We start from the raw sequence: 24,293 nt of genomic DNA, 5'->3' as shown, positions 1-24,293 counted from the left end.
TTCACCCCAAAAGGAAATTGGTTTATTTTTTATTTCTGTTAAATATTTACTATTTATAAATGTCACACAGTAATCACATTATTTTATATATTTAGATGAAGATTTTCAAGAACAAGTGGATGAGGATGCTGAGAAGAACAATCAACCAGGTCAGAATCTCTTTGACAATTTATTTAGGGTTTCCAAATGAATCACACAAGGCAGCCATTGTCTAATGGGTAGAGCCGTTTGTCTCTCATTTGAATGAATTTGTGCACTGTATTTCCTTTCAGCCTGTTCATCAGAATTTGCTAACTACTACCAGGGTTTGTGGGACTGCCAGGGCGATGAGGTGGATGAGCTGGACTTCAAGAGAGGAGATCTCATCTACATCATTAGCAAGGTTGGTTAAAAACAGGTCAAGAGGTTATTTGAACTTCCCTCTGATTTCTGGGCTTTCTGCTCCAAGTTATTGTCACTTTGATAGCAGTAACTCTTTATTTCTAATGAAAGAAAATTCCTAAGTGCTCTCTCTGACTTGTTGATCAGCAAACCCAAAAGAGGAGCCGATGTTTAAAAAGTGTAATTATTTAAGGGTTAAACAACATCAGCTCTGGTGATCGCCTCGTGAACATGCTGATACCCTCAACATCTAAATTCCCTTCGTTAGCGAGAGCTTGCATCTTGCCACACCACAGAAGTGCCGGCAGCTGCATTGTCTATTCCCAGGCTGCCGGGGGTGAAGTGCCATTCGGGTGCTGCGTAATGGTGCTGTTGTTCATTACGGAGCCTTTATCGCAGGGGTTAATTGAGTAGGCAGCCATGCGAGGCTCTTCCTTTCTGTTTGACGTAAACTGCAGGTGAAAGCCATCCTGCATCTCAGCTCTTTTCTCCCAATCTGTTTCCTCATGTTTTATGGCCATCTCACTGCTACATGCAGAGTATCTACCAGTGAAAAGACATCCTACAGGAAATCAATGGCTTGTTATTTGGGCACTTCTCCAGTGCGGAGTAGGACTAGTTCCCGGACTGTTGCGATTGGTCGATTTCAGATTGAATCAAGCTCTGTGGCCAAATTATATCATGAGGTGAGGCAAAATGAAGGAAAAGCTTATTTGTTCAAAATGATGTAATTATTATTTCGCTGTATTTTAAATTATTTATAGTAAAATAAAAGAGGAAAATGTTTTACATTTGTGGTTTATAAAGATGGATAAAGCAAAGCTCTCTTTACAGAAGATGGGCTTCAATGTTGCCTTGCAAAGGTTTTCATACCACTCAAACCTTTCACATTTTGTCATGTTATGGCCTTAAACCTCAGTGTTTTCTGTTGGGATTTTATGTGATAAACCAACACAAAATAATCAGAATTGTGGAGTAAAAAGAGAAAATTATATATTTTTTACAAAATTTTGGAGTGTGGTGTGCTTTTGTATTCAACCCTCTAAACATCAATACATCTAAATAAAATCCTATGCATCATATTGCCTTCAGAAGTCACTAAATTAGTTAACAGAGTCAACCTGCATATCAATTCAATTCAGTTCAATTCTGTTTAGTTTATATAGCATCAATTTACAACACATGTCGTCTCAAAGCACTTTACAAAGTCAATTCAATCGAATCATACAGATTTGAAGTCAGGTACATACATTCCAATTAATCCTAACTATCCGATTCAGACTTGCTGCATTCACTCCTCCTGGATGAGCATGTAGAGACAGTGGACAGTTGCTTCCATTGACTTTGCAGAAATCCCTCATACTGAGCATGAATGTAGTGGCAGTGGAGAGGAAAAACTCCCTTTTAACAGGAAGAAACCTCCAGCAGAACCAGGCTCAGTGTGAGCGGCCATCTGCCACGACCGACTGGGGGTTTCAGAGAACAGAGCAGAGACAGAAAAACAACACAGAAGCAGAACACAGAAGCACTGATCCAGGAGTACTTTCTATGGGAAGGGAAAGCAAATGTTAATGGATGTAGCTCATTTAGTGGTTTCATCTAGGAAGAAAAAACAGATAAACTCTGAGCTAGTTTTAAAGTTTAGAGTATGAGAGAGAGCACATACAGTTAGTCACAGTAAAAGCTCAGTCAGTAGCCATGTCTAGGAGAAAAATAGGGTTAAACACTGAACGACAGGGCCATGTAGATCATCAGTAGAAGGTGAGCATTAAGTTGTTGGCAGCTGAAGCTTTGACGATGCCCCCCTACAGGAAGGTGTCACAGGTAGATACAGAGTCAGGCCAGGTGTAACTTCTAGGAAGAGAAAAGAGAGAGAACATAAAGTTAAAAGCCAAAATAACAGCAAATAATGCAAAATTGGAGAGTAGTATGAGAATGTAGCAGAGAGAAGGAAAGAGGTCATTATGTCCTCCAGCAGCCTCAAAATATTTTAAGGTTGGTTTGCATTTACATTCAGCCCCTCTGAGCCATCACTTTGTAGAACAACATGTCGCTGCAGTTACAGCAGCTGGTCTTTTGGGTATAGCTCTACCAGCTTTGCACATCTACAGGATGAGAACCAGAGCAATCTCAGTCAGGCTGGATGGAGGGCATCAGTGACCAGCAATATTTAAGTCTTGCCAGCGATGTTGCTTTGTATTTAGGTTTTATAGATTTACTAGGCAATTCTAACACACGGATCTGCTTTGTTCTAAACCATTCCATTGTAGCTCTGGCTCTATGTTTAGAGTCATTATCCTGCTGGAACGTGAACCTCTGCCTCAGTCTCAAGTCTTTTGCAGCCTTTACCAGGTTTTTATCTCTATCTCTATTCATCTTTGCATCATCCCTGACCTGCTGTGGAAGCATATCCCTATAGCATGCTTCTGCCACCAACGTCATGCAGATGGCGTGTTCAGGATGTTAGTGTTCCTCCACACGTAGTGTTTTGCATGTGTTCTCTTCTAACCACAGCACCTTCTTCCATGTTTGTTGAGCCCCCTACAAGGTGTGTGGCAAACGCAAAGTTGACTTCCCAATGGCTGCCTACGAAAATGGAACAGAATACAAATGCACATCACCCTTTTCAGACTTTTATTTGTAAACAAATTTTTTATCTTGTACCCTTTGTCTTCCAGTTCACAATTATGCACTGCATTGTGTTGATCTATCCCATAAATTCCCAGTGGAAAACATTAAAGTTCATGGTTGTAACGTGACAAATTGTAGAAAGGTTCAAAGGGTTCGAATACTTTTGCAAAACATTTCTCTTGGCAGTGCTCAGAATGAGGAGAGGCCAGTCTTCTCCATCTGTGTGAAAAGGGGTGAAAATGTCAAAGCAGCCACCTTTATTTTTCACATAATAATGGCAAAAGCTGGAATACTTAAAGGTAACAAAGGGGAGTTTGCTTTGCGGTACAGTCACCCTGCACAGGCGGAGCTCTGTTCCCTGGATTATATTTCACCGTATAGATCTCATTATTGTTTCACTGAAGAGCTTAAAAGAAAGCTATAACGTCCAAGTTGGAAGGAAGATCTGCTTATTTTATCTCCTAATCTTAATGACACAGATTCCTCTTGTTTTGTCAAACTGGAAGATAAAGTCATAACATGGTTACAAGCAGCAGCACTCTGACTGTCTTCTAATAGATTTAAAGTGCGGTTGTAAATTATTTAGATGAGATCTTCGAATGCCTTGCTTTACTAGAGAACACGACACAGCCCGTGTCCCGTTTTGCGTCCTATTAGCGTCACATTGCCCTCATGAATTGTATTATTTGGATTACTGCCTGTAATCAGCTGTTTATTTTAATGAGGCCTTAGAGAGGGCTTCCCTGCATCTACACACAGACCTTCGCTGTTCCGTTTTACAGGGGAGGGATTCCTGGGATCCCTGACCTTGATGTTTGAAATACGGGCCCTTGGCTAGAACTCAAGCCTGTCGCTTAACCAGAGGACCCAGACAGCTGAAATGGTCGTAATAAAACCAGGGCCCATAAATTCTATTGGAGGGTGGGAAGCTTGCTTGTCTCTGCTGTTATGTCAACACTGACCATAATTACAGGGTAATAAGGACATGCTCTAAGTGCTAAATCAATGGTGTGAACAAACTGTTATTTTTAAAGCTAGCATGTGATTGACTGCTGAAGTGCAGAATGGGATAGCCACGGGCAGGGTGTCATATGGCTGTGAACTGAGGAGGACATGCCGATTGTATAAAAGGGCCTCATCCATCATTATTGATCCCTCGCTTACTGTAAAGTGGGGGCATTTTTACTGTATTTGTGTTTTTTCTCCCTTGTGTGTTGCTGCATACGCACACAAATTTGTGCATCGCTGACAAAGTAAATAAAACAGGAACCTCACAATTCATATGAATCCCATTAGTTTGTAAGAATTAATCTTGTAGCGTGAATCTTTCAGTGATGTCTAACGTGCAGAGCTTAAAGGAGATATTGAGTCTGCTGATACATGAGGTAGCAACACACCGTAAATCTATCTTTTTATTTTCTAAAGCATTTCACTTTCTTCAAACTTGCATTTTTATGATGCATTTCCAGGTAGTTTTTGTAAATGCAGTAAACCTGCATCTAAGGGTGGGCGAATTTACAATATTGTATTATATTTAATTATGAAAAATTGGAAACTTTTTATGATCTCCCAAAACAAAGAGAATATATCATCATCTATAAGGCAGATCCGTGTTCTTGCAGATTTTCATCAACGTGATGTTATTCTTTTCCTTAAGATTCATGAGCTACGTTTTATGGAACAATAGTAGACTCTTCTGGAGTGTTTTTCATTTAGGTTAAAATGCATTTTCTGAATTCAGTCTCAGACTTGGTGTACTTAAAGCCTTAAGTATGGACAAGTTGGCAAAGTTCCAGACAAATGAAAATGTGTTCAGAAATGTTTTTTGGCCTAAATAAGTAGTGTCCAAACATTTTGCGTGGTTCTATTCACTATGAAATAAATTTTTTTAAAGACAAATACTTTTGTTGCACCTAACATTTTTCATTATAAGAAGATTTTAATTTGTCAGAAATAATTTTGCCCTGATTGAAAAAGTTCTCTATCTGCATCAGCTACTTGTGCTGGCGGGCCAAATGTGTATTATTCTTACTTTACAGTCCAGGGGCCCCTGGACTCCAATTTGGACACTAAATGCTCTGTGATATAGAGCCGCTATGTTGTGTCGAAAAACACATAGTTTGATTTTATCGCTTTCAAATTCTGGACAGGGAGAGAAGAAAGAAAATACAAGAGGTGTCTTGAATTAAATTTCAGCAGTTTCCACTAAAAGAGGGTTTCATTTAATTTAATTGATTGGTATTGCTCAAAGAAACAGAGTACACAATTAAAACCAAACATTTACACACACTGTACAGCATAAAAAGACACATAAGATGTCTTTCCTTACTCTCTGAGAAATCAGACAAAATATTTCCTGTCTCTTAGGATTACCAAAATTATGCATAAAGTCATAATAATACAAACGATTTTTTTTTTTTGCTTTCTTCAAAGTCAGTTTCCATATACCTTCCTAGTATTTGGAAGAGTTACTTTTTAAGCTGTATAACTCAGGTCAAGTGTTATGGATCTCCTTCCACAGATGTCTTACAATAACTTGCTGGTGGATCTGGGTTTGTGACGTCCACTCCAAAACACTGACTTTGTTTTCCTAAAGCCGCTTTGTAATTTAACAATATGATTAGGGTCACTGTCCATTTGGAAGACCAAATCGTATCCAAACTTTAACTTTGTGACTGGTTTCTTGAGATGTTGGTTTAGTATTATCACATAATGTTCCCTGTGACACCACCTATTTTGAGCAGTTCACCAGTTCCTTCCTACAGCAAAAACACTCCTACGACATGATGCTGCCAACCCTATACTTAATAGCTGGAATGGTGTTCTCAGGATTACAAGCTCCCCATTGGTCGCCAAATATAACAATGGTCAATATGGCCAAACTTCATTTTAGTTCATCAGAGTACAGGGTGTGTTCCATAAATCAAGATCTTTGTTCCGGAAACACATTTTCCAAACTGCAGTCTGATTAATGGCGTCTTTCTCTCTGAGTGTTCTTTCAGTTGGTGCAGGACTTGTTTCAGTGTTGACAGTCATCATCTTCACAAGGTTGATCTGCTATTCTGCAGTTGATGAGCATATTTTGTACCAAAACACATTAATCTCTTGGACACAGAACCTGTCTCCTTTCTAAACAGTATGATGGCTGAAATTTCCCTAGCTATTTATACTTTAATTATAATTATTTAAACAGTTGGCACCTTGCGGCATCTGAAAATTGAACCCAAGGGAGATTTCGACTTGTGTCTTGTGACTTCTTGATATATTGCCTGACTTCTTCTTTTGGTTTTGCCACAACATCACACAAGTAAGTAGTGGTTTTGAGGTGTTGCCTTAAAATACATTCACAGGTGTGCTTCCATTTTATCTCAGATGTCAAGTATTAATCTATCAGAGGTTTACAAAACCATGGCATTATCATCTGTGCTTTCTTAAATTGTTTAAAGGCATAGTAATCTCAGTGTATGTAAACTTTTGAATTTGATGAACGCAATGAAAAATTCTCTCAAAGATTCTCTCATTATTTATTTATTTAGAAAATAGAAAAAACTGGTAATCCGTAATGACATAAAACAGGAAAAGTCTGATTTAATGTCAGACAGTAAGAAAAAACGTGTCCTTTCTATTTATATAAATATCTGGTTTCAACGGAAAATTAATTTTATTATTCTATTATTTATATTGAACTGTATTAATAATTTGTTATAATAATATTATATTATATGGTATGTATGCAAGTTTCACACTTTGCTTCTTTTTTTTACAGGAAGCAATCTCAGCAAATACAAAGATACTGCATGGATTCATTCTTAAATACCTAAAGGGTTAATTTTATCTTGAAACAAAATCCAGCACACTGATTGGGGATTAGTGGTTCTGTCAGTATCCTAATAGCTCCGTCAAACTGGTTGATTTAGATTTATCTAAATTTAGCAGCAACTTTTTAAATTGTAAAGTTTAAGTCTCTGAGCAAATGACACGCAATGGTTTTAAACCACTCCTACAAAGAAAGAACATGTAGGAGTCTATCCAGCGTCTCCAGTCTCAATTCTTTTCCTTTTAGAGACAGCCATGAGATCATTCTTTAACCTACAGTAGTTTTGTCTGGCTCACTTTACTCTACAAGATTAATTTCTACAGAAACTGTAAAGCACAGCCTCTGCTGTTTCACCACGAGTACGCTTTTGTCTAGAAAAGCTGCATGAATTAAAATTCATTTCTGTAAATGTGGCAAAAGATGTATGTTAATCTTAATTTATATTTTTGCAGTAATTTATATGTAGAGAGCATCCTTATTCTTTGATTTATCACATGAACTTAAGTTGTTGTCCTACTCAATCATTTCTTGTTTTTTAAGTTATCAAAGGAAACCCACAAACAAATGAAACACTTAGAAAAACCAAAAAGCGTAATTTTACCACCTGTGTTGATCTGTGTTTTAAACTGCGCCTCCTGTTCTAAAACTCTGTCATGTTTAGGTTTAGGCCGGCAAGAGATATTTACAACATAACAGCCTAACAGTGTACATATACCATGGTCCCCTGCTCTCCTGGTATTAACAAAAACATTTAAAACACATACGTGTAACATGATCTAGTTGCAATTATTTAAAAAAGAAAACAATTATTTCTAATTCAGCAAAAATAATCTTATTACCATGGTTCTAATAATGCTATCATTTATTGTTATTTGGATTTTGGATTGGACTAATGAAAAATGTAGACTAAACACCTGTTAAGTTTAGCAATAGTTTTGAAAATATTTAACTGCAAATAATATTATCTGTTTTATAGTTGAGCTGTCTGCTCAGGTTCCTAACGTCAGCTGTAGAAACAGGGTTGCAGATAAAATAAAAACATCAGAAATCAAAAACTGTGTTAGAAAGAATTTGTGTGGATTGTAGGAAAATCCATTACTAGGTTTTGATGCCAAAAACAGTTATAAAACTGCCCTTTATTGCACTGTGAAGTGTAAAAGCTTTGTGTTATTTCAAGATTTGTGAAATATAAAGATAATAAAACCTTAAGAGGTAAATGTTTTGTAATTAATGTCAGGTTCAATCAACCTAAAATACTTATAACATCACAAAAAGAAGAGAAAGACAAGAGAATTAGTTTCTTACTCGCTGCGAGGAGATGTGCCTCAGTTACAAATCTCCTACCGCTCTGAAACACATCTCTCCGAATCCTCTTTTTATTTAGGGTGATCCCTAGTTACAATGAACGTTGCTGCTCTGAAAGATGGGAGAACTCATACAGTAGCAACGTGACATAGGTCATGCACACCATTATCCTGTTCAAACACACTTGCATTGTCTCCATAATCTTAAGATATGTGCGATTTTTGCTTAAAACAATCAACTGTTGTCTGTGTGATGAGTCCCCAACTGTGATTGCATCATCCCGATTCCGCCTTTCCTCTTTGTCTGCAAAGCAACTCATCACATGTTTAACTACACATACAACATGAAAGGTTATAAAGGTCAAATAGTAAAGTTAACAAAAAGAGGAAATATAAGATAAATCTATATACAATTGTTCCAACAATTAAATGTCCAAAATGTCATAAAGCTGTTGAAAGGAAAGGCATTTCAGTGTAGAAAAGTAGGCAATTTTGAGTTGGAAAATTTATAGAAATCTTTTATATATTTTTTCTTCCAGAGCTGGGTTTATACAGAGGGAAATGATAAAATCATGACTATGATTTTTGCTGTAAAAAAAGAGGAGCTATGCCATATTGCCTACCCCTCCCTCCATCCTGGCCTGTATTCGCTTATAACTGGATTTGCTTGCAGTTCACTTTTTCGCTCTAATTTTGTTCCACCTCATATGTGTCAGACCTGTCCTGCACTGAACCAAGAGGTATGTCCTGCATTCTTGCCCTCTAATTTATGTATCCCTAATCAAAAGACTAGGGCTCTACAGGTCAGCTGTCACATTCCTGTATTCCCACAGGCACTCATGGGGAACGGCAGGATGGAGTGGGAAGAGATTTATGACACAAACCAGTCCAAGGTCCCTTAAACTCTGGCAGGCGTTGCTGCCACCTCTCCCCTTGTCCTCCCTTCTCGCTTCCCTCGCTCCTTTTCCTCCTCCCAACCAGAATCAGGAGAGAGAGAGAGAGCAAGGCATTGAGATCAGCCAATCCGATGAGAGCTCTCAAAGCAGAGCGTCACCTCACCTCTCATTTGGCACAAAGTTGCTGCTGGATGGAAACTAAAAGAACGTGGATACCACTGACACCTTGTGGTGAATTCATGCAGACCTATAATGATTTAAAGTCCTCAGAAGATTTATGTTCTGATAAGCAATGCTTTATACAAATACTGTTTCTGCTTGTGTTGCCCAAAACTGCCTCTTTTGAGGGCTTCTTTTATATCTTATAAGCAACTCATTCTCCTGTCCACAACGGGCATCTGCAAAAATAGGAGGAAACGTGGGCATACAATCAGATGGAAAAGTCAAGCAACAGAGACAAAGAGTATGAAAGGAGGGGGGTTCCTCTTTTCTTTAGTGTGAACTCTGTCACACACCAATTTAAAGACCCCAAGCTGCTTTTGTGGCCGTAGACATCGAGTCACTATAGACAGGAGAGACATCCTATTTACCACCCAAAGTAGCAGGGGGCGAGTCTGGGGTCCGGGGTCATGCAGAAGGCAACGGTCAACCCCCGGTCAACTACAGTAGGTCATTATTCAGCCCAAACCAATAGCCCAGAACCACGTCCGAGCAGCCCACTCCCCAATCCATTCCGCTTAATTATTATAAATGAGGGGCGGCATAAACAGCCATCATTACAGACACTCAGTGGCATACACAAATCCACTTTAAATTGCTATTAAGTTAGGAAGCGATCTGTAATCCCAGGCGTGCGTTACGGAGCAAGTAGACTTTCTTGTTATTAAATCTCATCGTCCCTGAGATATTTTCAAACGTTCTCATGCTCTGTCATGTTTCCAATTTGGAGCCAATTCGCTGATTTAATTAAAAGCCCAATTGGAAAAACGGACACTAAGTAGCCATTTCCATCTCTGCTTATGCATGGTTATCATCTTTGTTTTGTTTTTCTTAACTCTTTATTTACATAGTTTTATGAAAGGCTTAACAGGGAAACATTTTCCTACTTCTTTTAGATTGTGTAATACCCACTTTGTTCATTGTCCATTTTTCCATAGCTCTGTTTTGGTCTCTGAATTGTTTTTTTTACAGAAAAAGTAATTTTTTCCCTTTGACTAGTTTCTTTACTATAACCTTCCAGTCCTGTACGTGGTTATCAGCTCCTTGCAATGGCTGAAGTACATCAATAATCTTTTCATAGTGCTTTGCAAAAATATTTTCACTCCTTTAGCTTTTTGCAACCACAGACTTTAATTTATTTGGGGTGTTTTATGTGATAGACCAACACACAGTGTGCAAGAAAAGTGTGGCTTTCAAAAATGTTACCTCAAATTTTATTCACGAATTGTATTGCCCAGCCCAGCCCAGTCAGATTGAAAGGAGAGCATATGTGAACAACAAATTTCAAGTCTTGTCACAGATTCTCAATTGGATTTACATCAGGACAATAACTGAGCCATGAATATGCTTTGATCTACACTATTCTTGGATGTTTAGTGTTCCTGCCATGTTGGAAGATGAATCTACACTCTAGTCTCAAAGGTTTTGCAGCCACTAACAGGTGTTCTTCTTGGACTGGCCTGTTTAGCTGTATCCATCCTCCCATCTACTCTGACCAGTTTCTCTGTACCTGTTGAAGAAAAGAATCCCACAGTATGATGCTGCCACCACTATGCTTCATTGCAGGGATGGTGTGTTCAGGGTGTCAGTTTTCCACCACATATAGTGTTTTACATGTTGGCCAAAAAGTGCAGTTTTAGTCTTTTGGCTTTTGTTTAACAATTCAACAACACTACTACTCTTTCTGAAAAACAAGATTTATGGAGTGCGTGACTAATGGTTGCCCCGTCAACAGATTATCCCACCTGAGCTTTGAATCTCTGCAGCTCATCCAGATTTGCCATGGGCCTCTTGGCTGCTTCTCTGTTAAATGCTCTCCTGGCCTAATACATTATTCAAACTCATAGTCTTGTTAGTTTTGCAGCTGTGTCATCCTTCTCTATTTTCAGATGATGGATTAAACAGAGCTACATGAGATGTTCAAAGTGTGGGATATTGTTTTATAACTTAATCCCGCTTTAAACTTCTCCACAACTTTTTCCCTGACCCATCTGCTGTGTTTCTTGGTCTTCATTGTGCTTTTTATTCATGGATGTTCTCTAACAAACCTCTGAGGCCTTCACAGGAGAATATTAAATTATATACATGTGGACTCTTTTTATTAACTGCACTGGATTTTATTCAAGGGTATTAGAGTCAAGGGGGCAAAATACAAATTTATGTCACAAAGTTTACATTTTAGATATTTGTGGTAGTAACTTCACAAAACATGAAAATTTTTAAGAGGAATAAATATTTTGGGGGGTTTGTGGCTCAAAATCCCCCCCTAAAAAGGATTCAGTCTATTCCCAGGTTGTGTTGCTATGAAGTGTACCTGTGCAAGAAGTGAGGTAGATTATACATCATGGGCTTGCTGCAGAGACTTGCAGAGCATCTGGTGAGTCTGTGCAGAGAGGATGGAAGAGAAATGACTAAAAACAAACAGGAGAAGATGCAGGCAGAAAGGCTGCTGCAGCAGAGATGGGAAAAGAGAGAGAGATAGAGTGAGAGAGACCGGGGGAAAAGATGGAGGGGGCTGGAAATGTGGAAGGAGGGAGAGATTGTAACAAGCAGGCGGCGGGTTCAGCGGCAGGGCAATGAGAGACTTCCTGCGCTCCATCACGCCCAAGGCCTGCCTCAGTCAGCTGGTGGCCGCGCAGAGATGCCTCATGTGTCAGTCTTATTAGCACTCCCCCTAGTTTGTATGCATTTGGGATTACATGCGAGTGGGTGTGTTTTTACCAGGAGAAGGTGTGCGTGTGTTTGTAAAAGGAAAAAACGGGAAAAGGAGGAGTGATGTTTAGGATTTTAAAGAAAAAGGTGGATTATCAGAAGGAGCAGCAGGTTTTAAAGGAGTGTTTTGTTTTGCTGCATAATGGCAGCATGACACCTGCCTCGCATGTCTTACTTCACCTCACCTGGCCAACCTCGATTCACCTTCCCCTCGTTCTCGGCTCGGGGAGCTGTCAGTCTGTCCTCCGCTCGGGCACCGTGAGCGATGGGCCTATCAGGAATGCCGCCATTAGCCAGCCCCCTGAGTGGTAAATAAACGACCGCGCGGGTACACTGCAGGTGTTGTCATGGCAACCCACTCTCCATGCCAGCCCCACCCGTGCTCACTTTGGGCTCTCTCAACGGAGGAGTCACCGGGAGGTCAGCGTGTCGACGCGCGGCAGCCGCCACGACACGGCGCTGTTCGACCCCTGCCTCTCGCTGCTCCCAAACAGAGCGGGTGTCACATCCTGCTTCATCCCTCTAACCCAAAATATGCCCCATAACACAAATACCCCAATCTGTTTAGGTGTAACACTTCTAACTTCTTCAGCTCAATAATTTCTGAATTTGAGATCCAAAATAACCCCAAACGCGGGCAGCAGCAGAAGGACGTTGAGAAAAGGGAGAATGTTTTTGTCATTCGGGTAATTCACTCTCCACAGCTTTTGGAATGTCCCTATTACAGCAGGTGTACTCTGGATGAACCCATTTCAAGTACGGGGAAGATGGACTCTTCACGCCTGACAGACTCCCGCCGCCCTCGGCGCCCACTCTACGATGCAGCAGTTGTATTAAAATGGCGGCGCTGATAATCCAAAAGACCTTTCTCAGGGAGAATTTGAGACCGGCTGCACAGATGGGCGGCGGAGATAAATAAAACGCTGTCACTATGGTTGGTGGAATAGTGCTACGATCCCCCCAAGGGAGAGTAGAACTGTTTTGCTCCCCTCACTCCGATGTGCCTTTCCTCCCCCCAGTCCGTCTGTTTCCCCTCTCTCCTGCTCCTTTCCAACAGGAACCAAGGCCAGCTTTCCGGATATACCCTTTCTGGTCTTGTGGGAAACATAAAAACACAATTTCAGCCAAACTTTTCCCCTTCGTTAGGAACAGAGACACACTGAGGACATTCCAACATCACAGTAAGAGCTGAAAACGATGAGGCCTGGGTGGACAATCTGCTTATGTCTGTTTGTGCCTCAAAGACTCTTGAGTCTAGTGGTTTATCACCGTCTAAGCGACTCATCCATCCTTGCAGTCCAGGAGGTGCTCATTAGCTGCAGGCCTCATTCCTCTGGCTGCAGAGAGGTGTCAAGTCCCGCAGATCGCCTAAACCTTAAACATGGAGCGCTTCCTGTCAGCCTGTTTGTGCTTCTGCAACAAGAAGCAGAACTTTCTCATGTTCACCTACTCAAACTCGCACACCATCCGTTCTCCTGTTCGTGTTTCATCTCCTGCATCTTTGCTGCTGTCTGTTTCGTTATGCGGGAGAACAGAGATGATGGGCCGGCGGGTCCCGTCCTCTGCTGGGAGTTCAGCTCCTACTGCTTTGATCAGATTATCAAATGTGATCAATAAGACTCCATGGATTTTTTTTTTTACCCACACTGGTTGCTCATGGATTCTTATATTATCTGATTTATTTTGTTTTTATTTTTATATTTTATATTAGTTTCATTAGTTTTATTTGCTGCATCTATTAAATGCAAAAAAAAAAAAAAAAATCGTAAATATTTACGTGTGTCAGATAATAGCTTTAATAGCTTTAATTGGGTGTTTATATTTTAAGTTTAGCAATTCTAACCAATCTTTTTTTTGCTTTTATGATTATAGTTCAAATATAAAATTTCACAAATTCATTTACATGTATTTTTTAAACAATTGAATCAAATCTTTTGTTTTTATGGTTTTTTTTCTGCTATCAATTTGGAAACAATGCTTTCAGAATAAGAATAAAAATATTTTCTAATATATCACATTTTATTTTTCTGTATTGTAAAACACCCTTAAAAGTATTTGATTTAGGCTATTAATTAATTTATTTTTCAAAAGACCACTGTGATTATTCTGTGTATAGATAAAATGTTCCAACTTGATTCTGGTTTTGGAAGTAAAAGCTATTTTAATAAAGTCACATCATGTCTTTTCTGTCTTTCCAGGGCAAACATTTAAACTTAATTAGTCTGGTGAAAAGAGGCCAGCTGTGTTTATGGCTTTTGAGCTGATAAAAAAAAAAACAGTTTTATTTTAGATACTCGCCGTCTTGATTGCCTTGTTTACTGTTTTGCCCAATTTTAATGAAAACCCTCGAGGCTAATGAGCCCCAGTGTGCATTAGAATATTGTAAACGGCTGTTTGTTGGATGGGATGTAGAGTCTCCTCCATGTCATTCATATAATTGACTTCATGCAGGAGGAAGACAATCTTAACTTTAAAGTTTTTGCAGTTTTCAATTTTATCTTTTAATTTCTTTGACACACACAGTGAAATCATGTAAAATCACCCATATTTAGTTTAATTTACTTGTTCCTGGAACCCCTCAGAGATTCTGTTATTTGCTACTTCTTGTGTCCAGGAGTACAACATCCACGGCTGGTGGGTTGGCGAACTGAACGGCACCATGGGTATCGTCCCCAAGGACTTCCTGCAGCCTGCCTACATCCTCTAAGCTCCCACAGGTACCCAGGCACTCTCTTATCATGAGCATTATGGACCATTACTGTGGCCTAATACACAGAAACAGTCCCCCTGGTACTCATCCAGATTGCCACTGAAGTATATACAGTCATTGACCTGCCGTTTATGGCATCTTCTGGCTGGGAGAAGTACTGCACAAGGCAATCTGAGAGTTGTAATGGCCAGAGTTTGTGAATAAACATGTGCGAGGAAAGCCTGATTACAGCGATGGTTGTCCTAAGAAAATTATTCTGATATACAGTTAGATAGGCACAGATTAAAAGGTACTCTGAATTATTAATGCAAGTTTTACTGATTTGTTGTTTTTTTCCCATTTCCTCCACAGTCTTATCGTTGACACACCAGACTGATGCTGACATTTTTCCTCACTTTTTATGATGTAAATGCTTCATGATTCTCCTTGTTAGTAGATCCTCCTGTACCCCATAAACCACATTTATATGTCTGCAGACTCATTTGATGTGAAAGCTAGAACTGTCATTTTGGATGTATTTATCTAGAAATAACTGATGCAAATTGAAACATTTATCAAACATCAGAATAAGTAACATGTGTAATATTACTGCCTTAAAATATTTCTATTACTTAATTTTGAATATTTAGTAGAGAATTATGTGCATGTTAAATACTTGGAATAAAGCAACAAAGTTTCAGAAATTAAAATATTCGTTTTTTCTTTTTCCTTTTACTTTCAGTTTTGGGCGCTAGGTGGCAGCACTGGTCAAATAAGTAAAATTTAAGCGGAAGATGTGATGAAGAGTGGAAGAAAACCTTTAATTGAAATTAACCTTAATGATTTGTACATGGACGCAGTCAGTAAAATATCAAAATGAGGTCAATTTAAAATATTGTCTTAAAACATATATTGTTTCCTTTGTTTTTAATATAAACTAAAAAGCTACAGCGCTGCCAGAACGTATTCACAACTATTTCCATATTTTCGCACCTTAAAGATTTTTGTAAATAATTTGCACAAAACAGCCCATGATGACAAAACACTGACACTTGAAAACTGAGCTTAGATGCATCTTATTTCCAACTTCATTTGGATCCAATGGTTGTAAGTTTAGCTGATTTAACAGAATTTGGAATGGAACACATTTGTCTATACAAGGTCTCACAGTCAACTGTTTATAACAGAGCAGAAACCGAGCAATGAAGTCAAACTAGTTGTTTGTAGACCTTGTGGCAAGGTGCAAATCTGCAGACTGATACAAAAATACTTCTGCAGCAGGGCTGTGCATAGACCACTAAAAGGGGCAGGTGCTAAAAGTCAAAAAAAGGCATATATAACTGGATTCTAGGGCGGAATATTAGTAGGAATCTCAGAAAGCTTATACAGTTCATGGTACTATGATGTACTACAAAATAGTAATAAATACTGAGATATACAACTGAATCAAACCTAAGGAAAGCTATAAAATTGAACACAACACCATGCATGTGTGTATTAAAAATTTTATTGTGATCATAATTTGACTCTGTGGGACTCCTTTAATGACAGGGAAGTATTGACATATTCAAACCTGCAAATGAGAAAAATATGTAAATTAGAGAGCCAGACCACCGAACGTATTTTGTTTTCACACAATTACACTGTTAAAAATTTAAACAGAGCGACACAATACAACCCTTTAATACGCTGCAATAAAGGCCCTAATAATAAATAAAGCAGCATGGATGTTCTGCACTTACAGTGGAAGCGAAGATGGCCCATTCAGAACAGCACATTTGCTTCAAACTTTAAATAAAACGAAAATGAGTGGTTGACACTTATTACCTTAGTGTTAGATGTCATCATGGGAAAATCTAAAGCCTAGTGCCACTGCTAACTGACCACCAAACTTTAGGTTAAACCTCTTGTATTTGTGTGTTTGTGTTTTGTGATTGTCTTTCCCTCTTTTTGTTTTCTTCTCAGTCTATTCTCTTTTCCCTCACTGTCTCATCCTCCCTGCGTTGACTGTAGCTCAGTGCCTCTTGTAATTTCTGTCTCCATCTCATCATATCTACTTTATAACAAACTACTGTCTTGAGTCATAAAACCTGAATAATCAGATAAAAATGGCTTCTCCTCACTTATCTCCTCCTGCTCAAAGCACGTAGAATCCTCTTCTGTTCTCCCCCTTGTGTGTGTGTGTGTTGTCTTTCAGCCCCTCTCTGCTCAAACTTGCTCCTCTGTGCTGAAGCAGAAATGTTACAAAGTTGTTGCGTTGTCTGACAAGTTAGTTTATTTTACAATGTCACTCACAACTGTCCAGGAATCTGGACCAAAAGCGAAACACATTCCAGGTTCCACAGTTGGCTTATCTATACTGCGGTAGGGGCAGTTATTGTGTGTGTCACAGGGGCAAAATGTCAAAGGTAACAAGGTGGCTAGGGGGCATTGTCATGTCATTTCTCTTACGTAATAACATAATAAATAACACTAGAAAATTTCGGAAGAAATTTAGACGGGGCCTGCCTCTTGGTGCGTGCTTCTTGGACCGGAGCTTGCTATTTAAAATTCATTGTCTATGCTGTTATCAATTAAAAAAATTACTATTAACTCTGAAAGACTGAAGATTTTATTTTGAAATTTTCAGTAAGCCTTATTATAAAAAGGGCCAACATAGTCCCATTTCCAACACTGGGTGAGCTCCAACATTCGTGTGAAGCTCAGTCCTGAAATGATCTATTGTTTAAAATGCAAAGGCTTTTATTTTGTAGAGCATGTTTTGTCTTATTTTGAAAGTCCAGCATGGTTGTACTTTCAGGTCTGGCGTAGTTCCACTAGTTATACAGAACCTGGTTGCTATTCTAAATTCATTATGTATGCTATTATCAGCTTAAAATATTACTAGTAACTCTGGAAGACTGAGGCTTTTATTTTGAAATTTTCAGTAAGCCTTATTTTAAATGGGCAACACTGGGTGAGCTCCAACATTAGTGTGAAGCCCAGTCCTGAAATGATCTATTGTTTAAAATGCAAAGGCTTTTATTTTGTAGAGCATGTTTTGTCTTATTTTGAAAGTCCAGCATGGTTGTCCCTTCAGGTCTGGATTAGTTCCATTAGTTAAATAGAACCTGCTTGCTATTTAAAAATCATTTTCTATGCACTTGTCAACTCACAAAATTCATAGTAACTATGGAAGGGTTGGGCTTTTATTTTGAAAGTTTCAGTAGGCTTTATTTTAAAAGGCCAACATGGTCCTATTTCCAATACTGGTTGAGCTCCAAGAGTAGTGTGAAGCCCACTCCTGCAATCATCTATTGTTTAAAGGCTTTTATTTTGTAGAGCATGTTTTGTCTTATTTTGAAAATCAAGCATGGTTGTCACTTCAGGTCTGGGTTATTTCTATTAGTTATATAGAACCTGCTTGCTATTGTAAAACCATTGTGTATGTTATTATAAGCTTTAAATAATCATTAATAAGCATGGAGGGTTGATGAAAGAAATTGACCTTTAGGGTCAATCACTGTTGTCTGGGTGTTGGAACAGCAGTACATGCTGTTTAAGTTCCCCACACAACATGGCCGCCATGTAGTTGCCTCCTATGAAGCTGGTCAAAGGGTTAGGGGTCGGGTCAGGTTTAAGCCATAGAAATGAATGAATATCAATGAAAGTCAATGCAAAGTCCTCAGAAAGATAGTAATCCATGCATGTGTGTGTGGGTGTGTGTGTGTGGGTGTGTGTCTGTGTGTGTGGGTGTGTGTCTGTGTGTGTGGGTGGGTGTGTGTGTGTGTGTGTGTGTGTGTGTGTGTGTGTGTGTGTGTGTGGGTGTGTGTGGGTGTGTGTGTGTGGGTGTGTGTCTGAGTGTGAGACACAGAGAGGCAGAAAGAAAGACAGAATCACATCCAGACATATACAGTAGGAGATACACAGAGCTATAAATAGAACAGTGAGGAATGAATCAGCCAATCAGCAAAGAGCGTCAGTGTAACTTGACACCTGCTGTTTCTCACTCACGCAGCACCTCACTCTGTGTCTCCCCTGGTCTAGGCTTTATAACATGGAGGCGCATGCTCCCGAACAACTGGCTATAACTCTGAAACCGTAGGGGCGATCGATGTCATTCTTGGACCGTTTTTATCAGAACGGACAGGGGAACATTAATATTCATCCTTTATTTTTGAAAAGATAATAATAAAGACACAACACTGGATGAAAAGAGGAGGAAAATGGAGAAAAAGACAAAAATGCCTGAACATGCTCCCGAACAAAGTCTAATGTCTCGGAAACCGTACATGGTATTTGAAATTTTTTTAAACTGTGGGCGACAGCTATCCCTCGTCCCCAATCATGGAGATTTTCATAGCTCTATGTCATTCACAGTATAAAATATGATTATGGAAATAAATGGTGTCACTCATGGATTACTGGTCAAACTCTCATTGAAAATACATGGGAGAAGGCCTACAGAATTCCTGTGAGTCTTGGCGATCGAGGGTGTTTTGATAGAAAACTATGAGACTTAGAACAATTTTGAAATTATTGTGTGAAAGCAGAGGCCCGGCCCTACAATCTGACCTAAAATTGTGACTGTAGAGGAAAATCTGTGGCCGTGATGGCCAGTTGAAACTCATTTTTCCTGGAAAAATCAACTCTTTCTACACTCTAGTAACTGCCATCTCCACTGTTAAGAGTGTGATTTTCTCGTAAACTTTGTGTCGCTTTGAGTCTAATTTTAGAGAAACCGTAGCAGTTATCAACAAACCGTTTTCACTTCTGAAGAACCAGCGGATTTTTCTACAAACTGAAAGTCAAATTGTGTTTCTAGGTGAAAGTATGGCGAAACGCCAATAAAAGTAATAGCACACCTCCCGGGACCGAGCCGGACGTTTTGATGTATATATTGTGGGGGTGCGCGCTGCAGTTCGGGCCGCATTAACGGAGATAGGTTTTGACCAGGTGAATAATAATAGGGGCCTGCCATGCATTGCTATGGCAGGCCCCTATTATTAATACACATTTTTATTAGGTCTCAGAAAAGGGCTAAGGATTAGGGCTATATATATATACATATATATATATATATATATATAAATACATACATACATACATATACAGTACAGACCAAACGCTTGGACACACCTCATTCTTCTCATTATTTTCATGACTATGAATATTGTAGCTTCACACTGAAGGCATCAAAACTATTAATTAACACATGTGGAATTATATACTGAACAAAAAAGTGTGAAACAACTGAAAATATCTTATTTTCTAGGTTCTTCAAAGTAGCCACCTTTTGCTTTGATTACTGCTCCACACACTCTTGGCATTCTGTTGATGAGCTTCAAGAGGTAGTCACCTGAAATGGTTTTCCAACAGTCTTGAAGGAGATCCCAGAGATGCTTAGCACTTGTTGGCCCTTTTGCCTTCACTCTGTGGTCCAGCTCACCCCAAACCATCTCAATTGGGTTCAGGTCCGGTGACTGTGGAGGCCAGGTCATCTGGCGCAGCACCCCATCTCTCTCCTTCTTGGTCAAATAGCCCTTACACAGCCTGGAGGTGTGTTTGGGGTCATTGTCCTGTTGAAAAATAAATGATGGTCCAACTAAATGCAAACCAGACGGAATAGCATGCCGCTGTAAGATGCTGTGGTAGCCATGCTGGTTCAGTATGCCTTCAATTTTGAATAAATCCCCAACAGTGTCACCAGCAAAGCACCCCCACATCATCACACCTCCTCCTCCATGCTTCACGGTGGGAACCAGGCATGTAGAGTCCATCCGTTCACTTCTTCTGCGCCGCACAAAGACACGGTGGTTGGAACCAAAAATCTCAAACTTGGACGCATCAGACCAAAGCACAGATTTCAACTGGTCTAATGTCCATTCCTTGTGTTCTTTAGCCCAAACAAGTCTCTTCTGCTTGTTGCCTGTCCTCAGCAGTGGTTTCCTAGCAGCTATTTTACCATGAAGGCCTGATTCACACAGTCTCCTCTTAACAGTTGTTCTAGAGATGTGTCTGCTGCTAGAACTCTGTGTGGCATTGACCTGTTCTCTAATCTGAGCTGCTGTTAACCTGCGATTTCTGAGGCCGGTGACTCGGATGAACTTATTGTCCGCAGCAGAGGTGACTCTTGGTCTTCCTTTCCTGGGGCAGCCCTCATGTGAGCCAGTTTCTTTGTAGCTCTTGATGGTTTTTGCGACTGCACTTGGGGACACTTTCACAATTTTCCCAATTGTTCGGACTGACTGACCTTCATTTCTTAAAGTAATGATGGCCACTCGTTTTCCTTTACTTAGCTGCTTTTTTCTTGCCATAATACAAATTCTAACAGTCTATTCAGTAGGACTATCAGCTGTGTACTGTATCCACCTCCTGCACAAGACAACTGATGGTCCCAACCCCATTTATAAGGCTTGAAATCCCACTTATTAAACCTGTCAGGGCACACCTGTGAAGTGAAAACCATTTCAGGTGACTACCTCTTGAAGCTCATCAACAGAATGCCAAGAGTGTGCGGAGCAGTAATCAAAGCAAAAGGTGGCTACTTTGAAGAACCTAGAATATAAGATATATTTTCAGTTGTTTCACACTTTTTTGTTCAGTATATAATTCCACATGTGTTAATTCATAGTTTTGATGCCTTCAGTGGGTAGCTACAATATTCATAGTCATGAAAATAAAGAAAACTCTTTGAATGAGAAGGTGAGTCCAAACTTTTGGTCTGTACTGTACATACAGGTCCTTCTCAAAATATTAGCATATTGTGATAAAGTTCCTTATTTTCCATAATGTAATAATGAAAATTTAACATTAATATATTTTAGATTCATTGCACACTAACTGAAATATTTCAGGTCTTTTATTGTCTTAATACGGATGATTGTGGCATACAGCTCATGAAAACCTAAAATTCCTATCTCACAAAATTAGCATATTTCATCCGACCAATAAAATAAAAGTGTTTTTAATACAAAAAACGTCAACCTTCAAATAATCATGTACAGTTATGCTCAATACTTGGTCGGGAATCCTTTTGCAGAAATGACTGCTTCAATGCGGCGTGGCATGGAGGCAATCAGCCTGTGGCACTGCTGAGGTCTTATGGAGGCCCAGGATGCTTCGATAGCGGCCTTTAGCTCATCCAGAGTGTTGGGTCTTGAGTCTCTCAACGTTCTCTTCACAATATCCCACAGATTCTCTATGGGGTTCAGGTCAGGAGAGTTGGCAGGCCAATTGAGCACAGTGATACCATGGTCAGTAAACCATTTACCAGTGGTTTTGGCACTGTGAGCAGGTGCCAGGTCGTGCTGAAAAATGAAATCTTCATCTCCATAAAGCTTTTCAGCAGATGGAAGCATGAAGTGCTCCAAAATCTCCTGATAGCTAGCTGCATTGACCCTGCCCTTGATAAAACACAGTGGACCAACACCAGCAGCTGACACGGCACCCCAGACCATCACTGACTGTGGGTACTTGACACTGGACTTCTGGCATTTTGGTATTTCCTTCTCCCCAGTCTTCCTCCAGACTCTGGCACCTTGATTTCCGAATGACATGCAGAATTTGCTTTCATCCGAAAAAAGTACTTTGGACCACTGAGCAACAGTCCAGTGCTGCTTCTCTGTAGACCAGGTCAGGCGCTTCTGCTGCTGTTTCTGGTTCAAAAGTGGCTTGACCTGGGGAATGTGGCACCTGTAGCCCATTTCCTGCACACGCCTGTGCACGGTGGCTCTGGATGTTTCTACTCCAGACTCAGTCCACTGCTTCCGCAGGTCCCCCAAGGTCTGGAATCGGCCCTTCTCCACAATCTTCCTCAGGGTCCGGTCACCTCTTCTCATTGTGCAGCGTTTTCTGCCACACTTTTTCCTTCAAACAGACTTCCCACTGAGGTGCCTTGATGCAGCACTCTGGGAACAGCCTATTCGTTCAGAAATTTCTTTCTGTGTCTTACCCTCTTGCTTGAGGGTGTCAATAGTGGCCTTCTGGACAGCAGTCAGGTCGGCAGTCTTACCCATGATTGGGGTTTTGAGTGATGAACCAGGCTGGGAGTTTTAAAGACCTCAGGAATCTTTTGCAGGTGTTTAGAGTTAACTCATTGATTCAGATGATTAGGTTCATAGCTCGTTTAGAGACCCTTTTAATGATATGCTAATTTTGTGAGATAGGAATTTTGGGTTTTCATGAGCTGTATGCCAATATCATCCGTATTAAGACAATAAAAGACCTGAAATATTTCAGTTAGTGTGCAATAGTTGGCAGCTTTGTTCCAGTAACTTCAATTTTGACAGAGCAGTGAGGATGAAAAAAAAGAAAAAGATGTGGAAGAAAATTTTTATTTATTTAAACAAACTTCGGATACAGTCACTGTGGTGGTTATTTCCCCTTTTAAATTCACATTCTCTTTTGTCAAAGGAAAATAAACAAAAACACCTGTTCAGTAGACAATGCAGGCTCCCTTTAAAATGCAGCAAAAATCACAAGTATGAAAAGCAGTAGTGTGAAAATAGATTAGTCAAACTGAAACAATCGACAGTTTTTTGACCAGTTGTACTCAAGGCTCATGTATTGAAAGAAAAACACCCATGCTCAAGAATATTTTGAAATAAATTGTGTAGGAAATTACAGCAACCCATCCAAGCAAACTGCAAGTACCCCCAGTTAAGTGCTCTAAATGTGAGGTCCCTCTAAGTGTTATTGGAGGAATCTGAATGTGAACTGTATGAAATATATATATATATGTTTCACATGGGTATCCAGGCTATCAGAGAAGTGAACTGCAGACATGGACAAATTTACTCGCTCACCAATGGTTAAGAGAAGTGGGCCCGTGTCAGGAAAACAGAAAGTCGTGAATTACTAATTAGAAGTTCCCAGGAACTGTGATGATCAAGTAAAACAAAAAGGTAAAGCGTGAATTAACAAATTCTAGTTATACTTATTTGAAAGGGATTATTAGAGGTACCAATTATAGTGCCACAGGTCATTTTGTTAATTTTATTTTAACGTGGGATATTCTTTCTGACCCCAAAAACTTTTGAAATTAAAGGTTGGATTATGCTGTAGTGAGTATGATGTAGTAAGATTCATTCATCTACACCTCTGCCAATAAATGTATTTAGTCAATGAATGGCCAGGAGTCTTTCTGCATGGAGTTTGCATGTTCTCCCTGTGCATGCGTGGGTTCTCTCTGGGTACTCCTGCTTCCTCCCACAGTCCAAAGACATGCCTGTTAGATTAATTGGTAACTCTAAATTGCCCTTAGGTGTATGAATGAGTGTGTGCATGGTTGTTTGTGTGTTGCCCTGCAATAAACTGGCAACCTATCCAGGGTGTACCCTGCCTCTCGCCCGTAGACTGCTGGAGATAGGCACCAGCTCCCCCGTGACCCACTATGGAATAAGCGGTAGAAAATGACTGACTGTTTAGTTGAAGCTTATCTGTGTTGGTGACTCCTATCAACAATACACTGGCAAGCAATAGGAAAACAGGCCAAACATGAGGCCAGGAATAAGAGACCTCTTTGTTATTCTGAAAAATACTCTGCAGAAAAAGATTCCCCTTCCAGTAAAGCCTCGATGAAGCTGGAATATCAAAAATGTTTTCACTCACAGCCGAAGCATTTTTAGAAAAATATTGCTTTTTTTTTTAAGCAAGACTTTATC

General features: G+C 39.7%; 1 protein-coding gene and 1 long non-coding RNA gene across 3 annotated transcripts in view; one reads left to right on the top strand and one right to left on the bottom strand.

Annotated features, from left to right (window-relative positions):
• skap1 (src kinase associated phosphoprotein 1) overlaps positions 1-15,359 on the top strand; it is a 51,371-nt gene extending 36,012 nt beyond the window's left edge. For both annotated transcript variants that reach the window (XM_047376441.1, XM_047376440.1), the window contains exons 10-13: positions 96-149; positions 273-382; positions 14,575-14,677; positions 15,022-15,359. In XM_047376441.1, coding sequence (XP_047232397.1) covers positions 96-149; positions 273-382; positions 14,575-14,667 — 257 coding nt within the window. In that variant the 3' untranslated portion in view covers positions 14,668-14,677; positions 15,022-15,359. The remainder of the gene's footprint in view (positions 1-95; positions 150-272; positions 383-14,574; positions 14,678-15,021) is intronic.
• LOC124874850 lies at positions 10,227-13,140 on the bottom strand. Its single transcript, XR_007039906.1, has 3 exons — positions 12,146-13,140; positions 11,563-11,631; positions 10,227-10,758 (listed from the first exon to the last, which is right to left on the bottom strand). It is a non-coding gene; the product is annotated as an uncharacterized LOC124874850 (long non-coding RNA).
• Positions 15,360-24,293: the final 8,934 nt, after the last annotated feature.

Source organism: Girardinichthys multiradiatus, chromosome 10, assembly GCF_021462225.1.
Source record: "Girardinichthys multiradiatus isolate DD_20200921_A chromosome 10, DD_fGirMul_XY1, whole genome shotgun sequence".
Taxonomy (NCBI): domain Eukaryota; kingdom Metazoa; phylum Chordata; class Actinopteri; order Cyprinodontiformes; family Goodeidae; genus Girardinichthys; species Girardinichthys multiradiatus.
Note: the sequence above shows the minus strand (reverse complement) of the source record. Positions and strands in the feature narration are given on the sequence as shown.